At 47.7% G+C, this 16,498-nt stretch overlaps 1 protein-coding gene across 3 annotated transcripts in view; it reads left to right on the top strand.

Annotated features, from left to right (window-relative positions):
• The window catches only part of mta1 (metastasis associated 1), a 248,579-nt gene that overhangs the window by 205,407 nt on the left and 26,674 nt on the right, over window positions 1-16,498 (top strand). For all 3 annotated transcript variants that reach the window (XM_084338705.1, XM_084338706.1, XM_084338707.1), the window contains exons 13-15: window positions 9,532-9,727; window positions 12,851-12,940; window positions 14,126-14,284. In XM_084338705.1, the coding sequence (XP_084194831.1) occupies window positions 9,532-9,727; window positions 12,851-12,940; window positions 14,126-14,284 (445 nt within the window). The remainder of the gene's footprint in view (window positions 1-9,531; window positions 9,728-12,850; window positions 12,941-14,125; window positions 14,285-16,498) is intronic.

Here is a 16,498-nt window from a genome sequence, read left to right on the forward strand (position 1 = left end):
AGATGCAGTCAGATATTAGTCGAGTCAAGTGTTCCTTTATTGATCCTCAAGTGGCATAGCGGCACAAGACATAAGATATTCCTTTATTGATCCCCTTGGGGGAAATGCAGGTGTCATAGCAACATGAGACATAAGCTATCCCTTTATTGATCCCCTTTGGGCCTCATAGCGGAATGGGGGGAGGGGAGGTACAGGTATTGTCAGGGTAATAGTAGAAAGACATAAATATAGGCAATAACATTATAGTACAGATCAAAATAAGCCGTGTAAACAATGGAATTGACTCTGAATATAAGCAGTTGAGCAAGTAGGCAGTGGGGGTCTGTGTGGGGGGGGGGGGGGGCTGTGTGAGGGGGGGTCTGTGTGAGGGGGGGTCTGTGTGAGGGGGGGGGGGGGTCTGTGGGCCCTATGGGGTCCGTTCGCTCAGAATGGAAATGAGCTGTAACTTCTGCGCGTCTCCCTCCGTCTCCACCCTTGAGACCCGAGTGTTTAACCACACCCCTTTAACCACACCCCTCTGAGTATTTAACCACACCCCTCTGAGTGTCTAACCACACCCCTCTGAGTATTTAACCACACCCCTCTGAGTGTCTAACCACACCCCTCTGAGTATTTAACTCACACCCCTCTGAGTGTCTAACCACACCCCTCTGAGTATTTAACCACACCCCTCTGAGTGTCTAACCACACCCCTCTGAGTATTTAACTCACACCCCTCTGAGTATCTAACCACACCCCTCTGAGTGTTTAACTCACACCCCTCTGAGTATTTAACTCACACCCCTCTGAGTATTTAACCACACCCCTCTGAGTGTCTAACCACACCCCTCTGAGTATTTAACTCACACCCCTCTGAGTATTTAACCACACCCCTCTGAGTGTCTAACCACACCCCTCTGAGTATCTAACCACACCCCTCTGAGTGTTTAACTCACACCCCTCTGAGTATCTAACCACACCCCTCTGAGTGTTTAACCACACCCCTCTGAGTATTTAACCACACCCCTCTGAGTATTTAACTCACACCCCTCTGAGTATTTAACTCACACCCCTCTGAGTGTTTAACCACACCCCTCTGAGTATTTAACCACACCCCTCTGCGTATTTAACCACACCCCTCTGAGTATCTAACCACACCCCGCTGAGTGTTTAACCACACCCCTCTGAGTATTTAACCACACCCCTCTGAGTATTTAACTCACACCCCTCTGAGTATTTAACTCACACCCCTCTGAGTATTTAACCACACCCCTCTGAGTATTTAACCACACCCCTCTGAGTATTTAACCACACCCCTCTGAGTATTTAACCACACCCCTCTGAGTATTTAACTCACACCCCTCTGAGTATTTAACCACACCCCTCTGAGTATTTAACCACACCCCTCTGAGTATTTAACCACACCCCTCTGAGTATTTAACTCACACCCCTCTGAGTATTTAACCACACCCCTCTGAGTATTTAACTCACACCCCTCTGAGTAATTAAACCACACCCCTCTGAGTGTTTAACTCACACCCCTCTGAGTGTTTAACCACACCCCTCTGAGTATTTAACCACACCCCTCTGAGTATTTAACTCACACCCCTCTGAGTATTTAACCACACCCCTCTGAGTATTTAACCACACCCCTCTGAGTATTTAACTCACACCCCTCTGAGTATTTAACTCACACCCCTCTGAGTAATTAAACCACACCCCTCTGAGTATTTAACTCACACCCCTCTGAGTGTTTAACCACACCCCTCTGAGTATTTAACTCACACCCCTCTGAGTATTTAACTCACACCCCTCTGAGTATTTAACCACACCCCTCTGAGTATTTAACTCACACCCCTCTGAGTATTTAACCACACCCCTCTGAGTATTTAACCACACCCCTCTGAGTATTTAACCACACCCCTCTGAGTATTTAACCACACCCCTCTGAGTATTTAACTCACACCCCTCTGAGTATTTAACTCACACCCCTCTGAGTATTTAACCACACCCCTCTGATTATTTAACCACACCCCTCTGATTATTTAACCACACCCCTCTGAGTATTTAACCACACCCCTCTGAGTATTTAACCACACCCCTCTGAGTATTTAACCACACCCCTCTGAGTATTTAACTCACACCCCTCTGAGTATTTAACCACACCCCTCTGAGTATTTAACCACACCCCTCTGATTATTTAACTCACACCCCTCTGAGTATTTAACCACACCCCTCTGAGTATTTAACTCACACCCCTCTGAGTATTTAACCACACCCCTCTGAGTATTTAACCACACCCCTCTGAGTATTTAACTCACACCCCTCTGAGTATTTAACCACACCCCTCTGAGTATTTAACCACACCCCTCTGAATATTTAACCACACCCCTCTGAGTGTTTAACCACACCCCTCTGAGTATTTAACCACACCCCTCTGAGGAGTATTTAACTCACACCCCTCTGAGTATTTAACCACACCCCTCTGAGTATTTAACCACACCCCTCTGAGTATTTAACCACACCCCTCTGAGTATCTAACCACACCCCTCTGAGTATTTAACCACACCCCTCTGAGTATTTAACCACACCCCTCTGAGTATTTAACTCACACCCCTCTGAGTATTTAACCACACCCCTCTGAGTATTTAACTCACACCCCTCTGAGTATTTAACCACACCCCTCTGAGTATTTAACCACACCCCTCTGAGTATTTAACTCACACCCCTCTGAGTATTTAACCACACCCCTCTGAGTATTTAACCACACCCCTCTGAGTATTTAACCACACCCCTCTGAGTATTTAACCACACCCCTCTGAGGCGAATGTAGCTCTTTCCAGCGCCTCGGAATACATACTGTCGAACAATCTAACAATAATTAACACATTTACACAAGTTGTATTAAGTTTTGCAAATACGGTAAAACGGATAGAGAACATTTCAAAGCACTCAAAAGATGCCAATATTTCTATTTTGACCTATTTCTGAATCGCGCTGGGTTTTCCGGCTTTTGTGAGGAATGTTCATTGCCGGCACAATCCGACCTGGACCGCGCCGGGTCACGTGGTGCTCCGTTGACTCCCAGGTTGAAGCATACGGGGAAAAGGTAATTATGCAGATAGCATAATAAATGAGTAGTATCTAGTAGTATGAGTTAGTTATTTGAATCCACCAATGAAGTCATACATAAATATTAACATATTGAGCGTCGTCTCTGCTAGACAGCCTGGCTACTTATTACAACAGAGACTAGACACCATCTAGCTTATTGTTCAGCTCTTATCATTGATGGGTCATTAACGGCAAGTTTATGAACATGAGAGAGACTGAGAGACTGCCAAATGTCACAACCATTAGCCTGCAGACCTGGATGGGCAAGTTTCAAGTTTCAAGTTCAAGTTTCTTTAATAGTTGTCATACAGAAGTACAGAATACTTTTATACAAAATGCTTCTTACTGTTACGCTCCAGAGACTGTGCTGGACAAGATAAGTATGAAATAAAATAACATAGTATAGCATGTAAATTAGAAGTAAAAAAATTAGGTCACAGTGTTCAGTATAGACATATGTACAATGTTTGATGCAGAATAGACGTAACTGAGTTACCATATAATATACAATGCTGTGCAGTGTACTAATATACAATACTATATAGTGCAAGGCAGAAATAGGATGAGGTGCAATTTAGGTACAATTTACAGTAGGTGTACGAGTTGTAGTGCAAATCCTTTATCAATAAATATAAAGTGTGTTTGTGTGATCTAAAGTGTGGAGAGTGGGTGCTGCAGTGTGTTGTTTGTTTAAGTGAGTGTGTGGGTGTGTGTGCTGTGTGCATTTGATGGTTGTTGCATAGTGTTTATTGTTCGTTTAGCAGCCTGATGGCCTGGGGATAGAAGCTTCTTCTGAGTCTTTCTGTGCTCGCCTTAAGACTCCGGTATCGCTTGCCTGACCGCAGCAGTTCAAAGAGGCAGTTGTTCGGGTGGCTCGAGTCCTTAATAATTCTCTTAGCCTTCCCCTTGCACCGCTTGTTGTAAATGTTCTGGAGGGTGGGAAGCCCCCCTGAAATTGTGCGTTCGGCTGAACGTGTCACTCTTTGTAGTCTGCTTCGGTCTTGTGCAGTGCTATTCCCAAACCAGGAGGTGATGTTGCCAGTCAGGATGCTCTCTATTGTACATGAGTAGAAGTTCCTAAGGATCTTCTGACTGACTTGAAACTTCCTTAGGCGCCTGAGGAAGTAGAGGCGTTGTCGTGCCTTCTTCACAACACTGTCAATGTGTGTGGTCCATGTCAAATCCTCGGATATGTGGGCTCCGAGGTACTTGAAACTGTTCACTCTCTCAACCGGTGCCCCGTCAATGCTGAGGGGGCTGTAGTCCTTGACCCCCGACCTCCTGAAGTCCACAATCATCTCTTTTGTTTTGCTGACGTTCAGGGAGAGGCAGTTCTCCTGACACCACTGTGACAGGTTCTCTACCTCTTCCAGGTAGGCCCTTTCGTCGTTGGCAGAGATCAGGCCCACCACTACTGTGTCATCAGTAAATTTGATGGTGTTGTTGTTCCGCTGTGCTACGCAGTCATGTGTGTACAGGGAGTAGAGGAGGGGGCTCAGAACACAGCCCTGGGGGGCCCCTATGTTGAGCGTGATGGATGAGGAGGTGCAGTTGCCTGCTCTTACCACCTGGGGTCTGCCCGTCAGGAAGTCCAAGACCCACTGGCAGAGGTCATAGTTCAAGCCCTGGTCCCTGAGCTTGGCTATGAGTTTGGCGGGGACTATGGTATTGAATGCTGAGCTGTAGTCGATGAACAGCATTCTCACATAGTTCCCCTGCCTCTTGTCCAGGGCGCGTGAATATTAAAGGCACCCAACTTGTGTTCAGCTTTTCGTTCAGCGTTTCTCTGATTGGCCACACGGCCAATCAATCCACTAGCGCGCGGCAGAAGCGCTGGTCGAACCAGCGGTGTTCTGTTGTGTGACTGTACTACAGCGGTGTTGTGTGACTGTACTAAACTCTTCCACCACATGACCGACATTTGACATACAGTACACCTCCTATCTACTGTTAGTAATGCTGCCACCACCCACTTCAATGACAGAGCTCTCATATTTGCGAATGCATAAACTATAAATTATGGCGATGTGTCTAATATGGCTGTCGCGAAGTCATTGATAAGCGACAGCCATATTAGACACATAGCCATAATTTAAGATATAGTTTATGCATTCGCAAAATATGAGAGCTCTGTCATTGAAGGGCTTCGTTCTACAACGGAGCACGGCCGCTGCTGCTGGAGCTGGACCGAGTCAAGCCGGCGGCGGCGCACGGAAGCCGGGGACAAACCACCGCGTCGCCCCGCTGGCGCTTCAGGCTCAGCAGCCTCCACGGGCGAAATAACATATAACGTTACAGTTCCACACTGATGTACAGTGAGTGTCTAATATGGCTGTCGCGAAGTCATGCCTCTCCCTCTGAAAGCACATCCACGCTGTGTATCATAGAGATATGGAGCACTGGGTTTTATCACTGGAGATATATTTCTATTTTGCGCCATCTGACAATATCATAATGATGTGTTTTCTATATTATATCCACAATCATTCATCTAAAAATTTGTATGGGCTTTGATTAAACATGTAACCTACACCTACTGTAACTTACTGTACCTCTGCTTCCTACAGCACAGCAGGTAATGGCGTTAATCAATGGAACGCGAAACATAATAACGTTACGCTTTCTAGTTCAGCGCATTTCATAACTGTATGGGCTTTGTTTATACACGAGTGAATCTGGTAGTTGGTTGTTAAAAACGCGAAACATAATAACGTTACGCTTTCTAGTTCAGCGCATTTCATAGCGCTCCACTGCTACACAAGTGCGTTGGAACAGCAGCCACAAGTTGGTTGCCCGCGCTGCCGCTCGCTTGCGCTCCTTGGATTTCATTTGGGACGTGGGACGACTGCGCTTGCCTGCGCGTGGGGGCGGGGGGGCGCGGCCAATCAGAGAAAAGCCGAACACAAGTTGGTTGCCTTTAATATTCACACGTCCAGGGCACGCACGTACACACACACACACACACACACACACACACACACACACACACACACACGTGCATGCATGCACCCACACGTGTGCACACTAGGGCTGAGCCCAAACGTTCGAACCTTCGTTCGTTACGTTGGCATTCGAATTCTAAATCAACATTCGAATTTTTTATAAAAAAAAAAAAAAAAAAAAAAAATTAAAATATTTTTTTCTATTAATTCCGTTTAAACCAATGGGGTTTTTCTCCACAGTTGCAGATAAAGATTAGGCTACACTAATATTATAGTATTAAAAGAAACTGATTAGTTATATTCATTAAAGAAAGTTGATTTAATTGATTTAGTTGGGCTGGGGCTTCTCCCTGGGCTGGGTCTGGGGCTGGAAAGTTGATTTAGTAATAAAAAGAAAACTCATTTAATCAGATTAATCACTTTATTAAAATTGAGGATTTAGTTTGAGGATATTAAAAAAAAATTATACTAATTTTTTTTAAAAAGAAGAAAAATCAAATTTTTTTAAATTATTATTAAAAACAAAGGTTCGAACATTCGTTTGAAAAACCCTGACTAAGTTCGAATCCCAAAAACAGGCTTCGGGGAAACAGCCTCACCGTGGACTTGGACCGCTGCCAGCAGCTGCAGAACTCCAGAACTATTAGAACATCTGACCACTAAGTGTGTCCGACTACCTAGGAACGAACTTCCCACCCCAGTTAGGACAGCCCAAACCCGTCCAATCTTTCACCGTCGACTAAAGACGCACTTCTTCAACCATTATCTGAAAAAAATTATAATAATTATAATCTAACCCTAACTAACCTTACTGTCATGCACTTGTCCTAATAAACTAACCTACACTGTAGCACTCAACACTCTGATGAACATTGTTACTCAGCTGATAGAGTTGTGCCCTTCCTGATGACTTGTCGTACAGAACTTGTAAGTCGCTTTGGATAAAAGCATCAGCTAAATGACTGAATGTAATGTTAACCACCAACACCTGCACGTAGGACGTATATCAGGCCAGTCAGGGTACCTTGTGTATACGGTTTACTTTTACTCTTACTCTTGCCTATATTTATTGTAACGTATAATATCACCGATAGGGCATACAGAGACCCTCAGCTGCACCTTTGTTTATTTTTCTCATGTTTTTATATTCCGAGTTAATTATATTGTTTGCACAATGTTTATTTTTCTCATATTTCTATATTCAGATCTAATTGTATAGCCTATATTTATGTCTTTCTACTATCACCCTGCCCATACCTGTACTTCCCCTCCCCCACGCTGCTATGACGCCAGAATTTCCCCCCAAGGGGGACCAATAAAGAAACATCTTGCATGCATACATGTTGAGTGGATGTGTGTAGATGTTGAGTGATGTGTGTAGATGTTGTGTGATGTGTGTAGATGTTGAGTGGTGTGTGTAGATGATGAGTGATGTGTGTAGATGATGAGTGATGTGTGTAGATGTTGAGTGGTGTGTGTAGATGATGAGTGATGTGTGTAGATGATGAGTGATGTGTGTAGATGTTGAGTGATGTGTGTAGATGATGAGTGATGTGTGTGGATGTTGAGTGCTGTGTGTGGATGTTGAGTGCTGTGTGGATGTTGAGTGATGTGTGTGGATGATGAGTGCTGTGTGTAGATGATGAGTGATGTGTGTAGATGATGAGTGATGTGTGTAGATGATGAGTGATGTGTGTGGATGATGAGTGCTGTGTGTAGATGATGAGTGATGTGTGTAGATGTTGAGTGATGTGTGTAGATGATGAGTGATGTGTGTAGATGATGAGTGATGTGTGTAGATGTTGAGTGATGTGTGTAGATGTTGAGTGCTGTGTGGATGTTGAGTGATGTGTGTGGATGTTGAGTGATGTGTGTAGATGTTGAGTGATGTGTGTAGATGATGAGTGATGTGTGTGGATGTTGAGTGCTGTGTGTGGATGTTGAGTGCTGTGTGGATGTTGAGTGATGTGTGTAGATGATGAGTGATGTGTGTAGATGATGAGTGATGTGTGTAGATGATGAGTGATGTGTGTGGATGTTGAGTGATGTGTGTAGATGTTGAGTGCTGTGTGTGGATGTTGAGTGCTGTGTGGATGTTGAGTGATGTGTGTAGATGATGAGTGATGTGTGTAGATGATGAGTGATGTGTGTGGATGTTGAGTGATGTGTGGGTGTTGAGTGATGTGTGTAGATGTTGAGTGATGTGTGTGTGGATGTTGAGTGATGTGTGTGGATGATGAGTGATGTGTGTAGATGATGAGTGATGTGTGGACGTGTGAAGCAGCTGAAAACTCTGGATACCGGGTCAATTATTTGTCTATTAATTAAATTGCGTGTCTCTTTCCTTCGGTCCTGAAGTGTCGGATGAACTGTCTTCTTTGCACTTTTGGGGGAAATAATCCAGTCACTTCCATTACAGCAAAGAGAGATCAATCACTGCCTGCAAAGTGATTTAAATCCACTTCAAATAGCGGATCCAGTCCAGCTCGTCTCCTCCTCCTCCCCCTCCCCCCTCCTCCTCCTCCTCCTCCTCCTCCTCCTCCTCCTCCTCCCCCTCCTCCTCCTGGACTCGCACCCGACACACGTTGTGCCCACGGGCAGTAGTTAGCTGCTCTCACAGCCTCGCCAGACGCTGATTGTTTGCCCTTTTGGCACGGTGTCCTCGTGAAAAGCTGTGATTTGTCGTAATGTGCTTCCTCCTCCTCCTCCTCCTCCTGACCTCCTTATGTCTTGTATCTCCCGGACCTGCAGCCTGGCATGGTTCTGTCAGAGATACCAATGCAGGAAATAGGCATGTCGATTATTTTTTGTATAGTTGGTAGGGGTGTAACGGTACACAAAAAACACGGCACGGTACACGCACCTCGGTTTTGAAGTCACGGTTCGGTACGTTTTTTTTTTCTCGGTACAGTGGGGGGGAAAGTTTGGCTTTCCATGTTCCACTCAGGGGCGATGTAGTGTGCAGTAACTAACTGTACTTGTAGTAGGGCTGTCAACGAATATTCTACATTGAAATTAATAATTGACTTGTTAAAATTAAATAATAAAAAAAATATATATATATTAGATTGTGACGAAAAACAGTCGTTAGTGGTTAATAACATACCGCTGTATTGGTTCGGTACACAGCCGTACTGAACCTAAGGTCCCGTACTGAAACGGTTCGGTACGGATACGCGCACCTTTACACCCCTACTAGTTGGTGGGTAGAGAGGTTTTAGGTGGTATAGGTGGTAGGGTTGGGTACCGTTCACATTTGAACCGGTACCTGTACCTGTGAATCGATACCGGTACCCAACGGTACCTTTTAAGGTAATTTTCTCCCTCCTCCCCCTCCTCCTCCTCTCCCTCCTCCTCTCTGTGTCTCCTCCTCCCTCCTCCTCTCTGTGTCTCCTCCTCCTCTCCCTCCTCCTCTCTGTGTCTCCTCCTCCTCTCCCTCCTCCTCTCTGTGTCTCCTCCTCCACCCCCCCCCGTCCCCGTCCCCCCCCGTCTGCAGAGCCCCCACGGTCTGACCCTGAGACACAGCGGGAGCCCCAAGTTCGCAGTGAAGACGCGCCAGGCCTTCTACCTGCAGACCACGGGCCTGACGCGGGCGGCGCGGCGCCTCTGCCAGGACATCATCCGGCCGCGCTTCCTGGCCCGGCACCCCTACCTGCCCGTCAACACGGCCGCCATCAAGGCGGAGTGCGAAGGTCAGTGTGAGGGTCAGGGGTCGGGCTCCACCTTCTCTCCTCCTCCTGTCGTCCTCCACGTCCTCCTTCTCTCCTCGCTCTCCCGCGTAGCTAAACTAAATACTGGGTAGAGAGAGGGAGGGCGGTGATGGGTAGAGAGAGGGAGGGAGGGAGGGAGGGCAGGAGGGAGAGAGGGAGGGAGGGAGGGAGAAATGGAGAGGTGAGATAGGGAGAGAGAGAGGGAGGGAAGAGGGAGGGATGGAGGGCGAGAGGGAGGGAGGGAGGGAGGGATGGAGGGCAGGAGGGAGAGAGGGAGGGAGGGAGGGAGGGAGGGATGGAGGGAGGGATGGAGAGGTGAGATAGGGAGAGAGAGAGGGAGGGAGGGAGGGCGGTGATGGGTAGAGAGAGGGAGGGAGGGAGGGAGGGAGGGAGAGAGAGAGGGAGGGAGGGAGGGCGGTGATGGGTAGAGAGAGGGAGGGAGGGAGGGAGGGAGGGAGGGCAGGAGGGAGGGAGGGCAGGAGGGAGAGAGGGAGGGAGAGAGGGAGGGAGGGAGGGAGAGGTGAGATAGGGAGAGAGAGAGGGAGGGATAGAGGGAGGGCAGGAGGGAGGGAGGGAGGGAGAGGTGAGATAGGGAGAGAGAGAGGGAGGGAGGGAGGGTAGAGGGAGGGAGGGAGGGAGGGAGGGATAGAGGGAGGGCAGGAGGGAGAGAGGGAAGAAGGGGGAGAGAGAGGGAGGGCGGTGATGGGTAGAGAGAGGGAGGGAGGGAGAGAGGGAGGGAGAAATGGAGAGGTGAGATAGGGAGAGAGAGAGGGAGGGAGGGATATAGGGAGGGTAGAGGGAGGGCAGGAGGGAGAGAGGGAGGGAGGGGGGGAGAAATGGAGAGGTGAGATAGGGAGAGAGAGAGGGAGGGAGGGAGGGATAGAGGGAGGGTAGATGGAGGGAGGGAGGGAGAAATGGAGAGGTGAGATAGGGAGAGAGAGAGGGAGGGTAGATGGAGGGAGGGAGGGAGAAATGGAGAGGTGAGATAGGGAGAGAGAGAGGGAGGGAGGGAGGGATAGAGGGAGGGTAGAGGGAGGGCAGGAGGGAGAGAGGGAGGGAGGGAGAAATGGAGAGGTGAGATAGGGAGAGAGAGAGGGAGGGAGGGAGGGATAGAGGGAGGGCAGGAGGGAGAGAGGGAGGGAGGGAGAAATGGAGAGGTGAGATAGGGAGAGAGAGAGGGAGGGTAGAGGGAGGGTAGAGGGAGGTGAGAAAGCGAGAGAGAAACACATGATTATTAATAGGCCTCTATTATGGAGAGAGGGGAGGAGAGAAGGAGGGAGGGAGAGATAGAGGAAAGGAGGGATAGAGGGAGATGTGGAGGGTTATAGGGAGTGAGAAAGAGACATGCGCCCCATTTGCGGAGCTAATGATGCTAATGATGGAGCATCGCCGTCGGTTGTGTGATAGTAAAGGGTTAACCTTCATCCGTGTGTGGCAGTGAAAGGGTTAATGAAAATAGTCGTTATCTCGCCCACCAGCGCAGAGCAACGTTCTACCAGATACCAGGTTAGCAGCGCTGGGTGGATGTTTTTAGCAATAATAAATTAAATAAAGTAATTTCTGTAAAGGTTATTCTCCCAGACGCCCTGCTCCACATTCACACACCTGGGAGTCGGGCCAGATTACAACCAGGGGGGGGGGGCGCCCATCCGTCTCTTTCAGTCCCGGTACCGATACCGATCCGATACCCATTGTTCAAACTTTTTCTCAAAAAGATTTTTTTTTTAAATGTATATTAAAATTAGTGCTGTCAAGTGATTAAAAAAATTAATCTAATTAATTACAGGATTTGTAATTAATTAATCTAATTAATCGCATTTTAATCGCATTACCATTTTATGCCTCATATTCTATATTCTATAATCATATTTCAAATTACATGTGTCCGGATGGCAGAATTCAGTACTGTATCTACAAAACCTTCTGTTTAATCATCTTCCATCTATTAATTTGCTTAGATTTTTCAGGTCTGGTCAATTTGAGCATGGTGTTATTCACAGTCAAAGATAAAAAAAATGTATTGATATTCTCATTTGGTTCATTAAAATGTACTCAAAATAAAATGTTCATTCAATCAATCACCGCGCAGATTGATTGATTGAATGAAAATGTTATTTAACAGATTGCAGAATGGGTACAATACAGTACGGCTCAATACACACAATTGTTAAGGGTGTGCAGACCAGAGAAAGACTTTCGTCTTGTTTACATCAGGGTCCCCCATTTTCGATTCATAATGAATTGTAAGTAAGGGTGCAACTTGCACCGTGCAATCCATTCTTTGTGGATCTAGCCCACAGTATTTCTGACACTGGGAATACATTCCCTGAGATTCATAGATGTCCCTAGAATCAGATACCAAGAACATGCAAATGGACAATATAAAAAAAAAATTGTAAATGTGTATTCTACATGCTTATGGGATGAATGAGATACAAAAAAAATATTATTATAAAAAAAAAAAAAAAAATTGTAATTCATTTTGAGTTAATTTTCATAACGCGATTATTTGCTGTGTAATTAATTAATCTAATTAACGCGATAAACTGACAGCCCTAATTAAAATATATTTTGTTTTTAAGAATTGTAAAGGATCACAAGTGTGTTTTTAAATAAACTTCATTCAATTAATAAACTGTGCGCCTCACTGTGTGGAAGAGACTGGGATCATTCTTTTGTGCAACAAGGCAACATCAGGCTCCACTTAAAACACTACTTTCCTAACTTAGTGAAACTAAATGTAACAAATTAACACATAGATATAAATGTACTGAATTGTTATTTCTTATTTTATTTATTATATATAAATAAAATAAAAAATCACTTTTCTTTTTTACCGATACCCGATCCAGCTATTTTAGTGGACCTATCTCAAACCCTGCCCACTTTTCTTGATCCTCCGATCACAACTGTCGCTTACCTCGGACAAGTCGGACAAGTCTGAGGTAAGCGACAGTTGTGATTGGAGGATCAAGAAAAGTGGGCAGGGTTTGAGATAGGTCCAACCACAGTCGACTCCCATGGGATCGGCTGCTCCCCCCCCCCCCCCCGCCCCGCAGGCGTCATGGTTTCACCGACTGACTGTCTGAACGTCGCCCCCTGCAGGTGCCCTGCAGTTGCCGGAGAAACTGAAGAAGCCTGCGCCTCTAAAGCCCGTGGATCGCAAACCGCTGGAGTCTGTGGTGAGATATCTAGGTAAGGGGGAGGAGTCTGTGGTGAGAGGGAGGAGTCTGTGGTGAGAGGGAGGAGTCTGTGGTGAGAGGGAGGAGTCTGTGGTGAGAGGGAGGAGTCTGTGGTGAGAGGGAGGAGTCTGTGGTGAGAGAGGAGTCTGTGGTGAGAGGGAGGAGTCTGTGGTGAGAGGGAGGAGTCTGTGGTGAGAGAGGAGTCTGGTGAGAGGGAGGAGTCTGTGGTGAGAGAGGAGTCTGGTGAGAGGGAGGAGTCTGTGGTGAGAGGGAGGAGTCTGTGGTGAGAGGGAGGAGTCTGTGGTGAGAGAGGAGTCTGGTAAGAGGGAGGAGTCTGGTGAGAGAGGGAGGAGTCTGGTGAGAGGGAGGAGTCTGTGGTGAGAGGGAGGAGTCTGTGGTGAGAGGGAGGAGTCTGTGGTGAGAGAGGAGTCTGGTAAGAGGGAGGAGTCTGGTGAGAGGGAGGAGTCTGTGGTGAGAGAGGAGTCTGGTAAGAGGGAGGAGTCTGGTGAGAGAGGGAGGAGTCTGGTGAGAGGGAGGAGTCTGTGGTGAGAGAGGAGTCTGGTAAGAGGGAGGAGTCTGGTGAGATAGGGAGGAGTCTGTGGTGAGAGGGAGGAGTGTGGTGAGAGGGAGGAGTCTGTGGTGAGAGGGAGGAGTCTGGTGAGAGGGAGGAGTCTGTGGTGAGAGGGAGGAGTCTGTGGTGAGAGGGAGGAGTCTGTGGCTGTGGTGAGAGGGAGGAGTCTGTGGTGAGAGGGAGGAGTCTGTGGTGAGAGGGAGGAGTCTGTGGTGAGATATCTAGGTAAGGGGGAGGAGTCTGTGGTGAGAGGGAGGAGTCTGTGGTGAGAGAGGAGTCTGTGGTGAGAGGGAGGAGTCTGTGGTGAGAGGGAGGAGTCTGTGGTGAGAGAGGAGTCTGTGGTGAGAGGGAGGGAGGAGTCTGTGGTGAGAGGGAGGAGTCTGTGGTGAGAGGGAGGAGTCTGTGGTGAGTCGACTATCGGCAAATTTCGGCCAATCAAAGTCGACTATACACATCCTTGGTCGGCGACAGGCCTACTAAATATCTTCTTGTTGTCTTTTAAAAACATAGTTCACTACCTGGGTTGACTAATATCATCTTATTGTTCCTCTGTCCTCTCCTCTTTTTCCATTTCACTTTGTTTCTCTCTCTCTCTCTCTCTCTCTCTCTCTCTCTCTCTCTCCTCAGAGGCCCACCCCCGTCCAGCCAAACCGGACCCCCCTCCTCGCGGACCCTCCATCTCCACCAGCAGCCTGACGCCCATCAAGTGCAGCCCCATCCTGAACAACGGCTCGCCCACCATCCTGGGCAAACGCACCTACGAGCAGCACAACGGCGGCATGGACGGTGAGGCCACTGGTCATCATCCACACTGTCTGTCATCCTCTACACTGGTCATCATCCTCACTGTCTGTCATCCTCTACACTGGTCATCATCCACACTGTCTGTCATCCTCTACACTGGTCATCATCCACACTGTCTGTCATCCTCTACACTGGTCATCATCCACACTGTCTGTCATCCTCTACACTGGTCATCATCCACACTGTCTGTCATCCTCTACACTGGTCATCATCCTCACTGTCTGTCATCCTCTACACTGGTCATCATCCACACTGTCTGTCATCCTCTACACTGGTCATCATCCACACTGTCTGTCATCCTCTACACTGGTCATCATCCTCACTGTCTGTCATCCTCTACACTGTTCATCCACACTGTCTGTCATCCTCTACACTGTTCATCCACACTGTCTGTCATCCTCTACACTGGTCATCATCCACACTGTCTGTCATCCTCTACACTGGTCATCATCCACACTGTCTGTCATCCTCTACACTGGTCATCATCCACACTGTCTGTCATCCTCTACACTGGTCATCATCCACACTGTCTGTCATCCTCTACACTGGTCATCATCCACACTGTCTGTCATCCTCTACACTGGTCATCATCCTCACTGTCTGTCATCCTCTACACTGGTCATCATCCACACTGTCTGTCATCCTCTACACTGGTCATCATCCTCACTGTCTGTCATCCTCTACACTGGTCATCATCCACACTGTCTGTCATCCTCTACACTGGTCATCATCCACACTGTCTGTCATCCTCTACACTGGTCATCATCCACACTGTCTGTCATCCTCTACACTGGTCATCATCCACACTGTCATCCTCTACACTGGTCATCATCCACACTGTCTGTCATCCTCTACACTGGTCATCATCCACACTGTCTGTCATCCTCTACACTGGTCATCATCCTCACTGTCTGCTCTCCTCCTCATCCTCTACACTGGTCATCATCCTCACTGTCTGCTCTCCTCCTCATCCTCTACACTGGTCATCATCCTCACTGTCTGCTCTCCTCCTCATCCTCTACACTGGTCATCATCCTCACTGTCTGCTCTCCTCCTCATCCTCTACACTGGTCATCATCCTCACTGTCTGCTCTCCTCCTCATCCTCTACACTGGTCATCATCCTCACTGTCTGCTCTCCTCCTCATCCACACTGTCTGCTCTCCTCCTCATCCTCTACACTGTTCATCATCCTCACTGTCTGCTCTCCTCCTCATCCTCTACACTGGTCATCATCCTCACTGTCTGCTCTCCTCCTCATCCTCTACACTGTTCATCATCCTCACTGTCTGCTCTCCTCCTCATCCTCTACACTGTTCATCCTCACTGTCTGCTCTCCTCCTCATCCTCTACACTGTTCATCATCCTCACTGTCTGCTCTCCTCCTCATCCTCTACACTGTTCATCCACACTGTCTGCTCTCCTCCTCATCCTCTACACTGTTCATCATCCTCACTGTCTGCTCTCCTCCTCATCCTCTACACTGGTCATCATCCTCACTGTCTGCTCTCCTCCTCATCCTCTACACTGTTCATCCTCCACACTGTCTGCTCTCCTCCTCATCCTCTACACTGGTCATCATCCACACTGTCTGCACGCCTCATCCTCTACACTGTTCATCCACACTGTCTGTCATCCTCTACACTGTTCATCATCCACACTGTCTGCTCTCCTCCTCATCCTCTACACTGTTCATCCACACTGTCTGCTCTCCTCCTCATCCTCTACACTGTTCATCATCCTCACTGTCTGCTCTCATCCTCTACACTGTTCATCCACACTGTCTGCTCTCCTCCTCATCCTCTACACTGTTCATCATCCTCACTGTCTGCTCTCATCCTCTACACTGTTCATCCACACTGTCTGCTCTCCTCCTCATCCTCTACACTGTTCATCCTCCACACTGTCTGCTCTCCTCCTCATCCTCTACACTGTTCATCATCCTCACTGTCTGCTCTCCTCCTCATCCTCTACACTGTTCATCCTCCTCACTGTCTGCTCACCTCCTCATCCTCTACACTGTTCATCCTCCACACTGTCTGCTCTCCTCCTCATCCTCTACACTGGTCATCATCCACACTGTCTGCACGCCTCATCCTCTACACTGTTCATCCACACTGTCTGTCATCCTCTACACTGTTCATCATCCACACTGTCTGCTCTCCTCCTCATCCTCTACACTGTTCATCCTCACTGT

The sequence above is a fragment of the Notolepis coatsorum genome (assembly GCF_963971535.1).
Source record: "Notolepis coatsorum genome assembly, contig: SCAFFOLD_295, whole genome shotgun sequence".
NCBI classification, from domain to species: Eukaryota; Metazoa; Chordata; class Actinopteri; order Aulopiformes; family Paralepididae; genus Notolepis; species Notolepis coatsorum.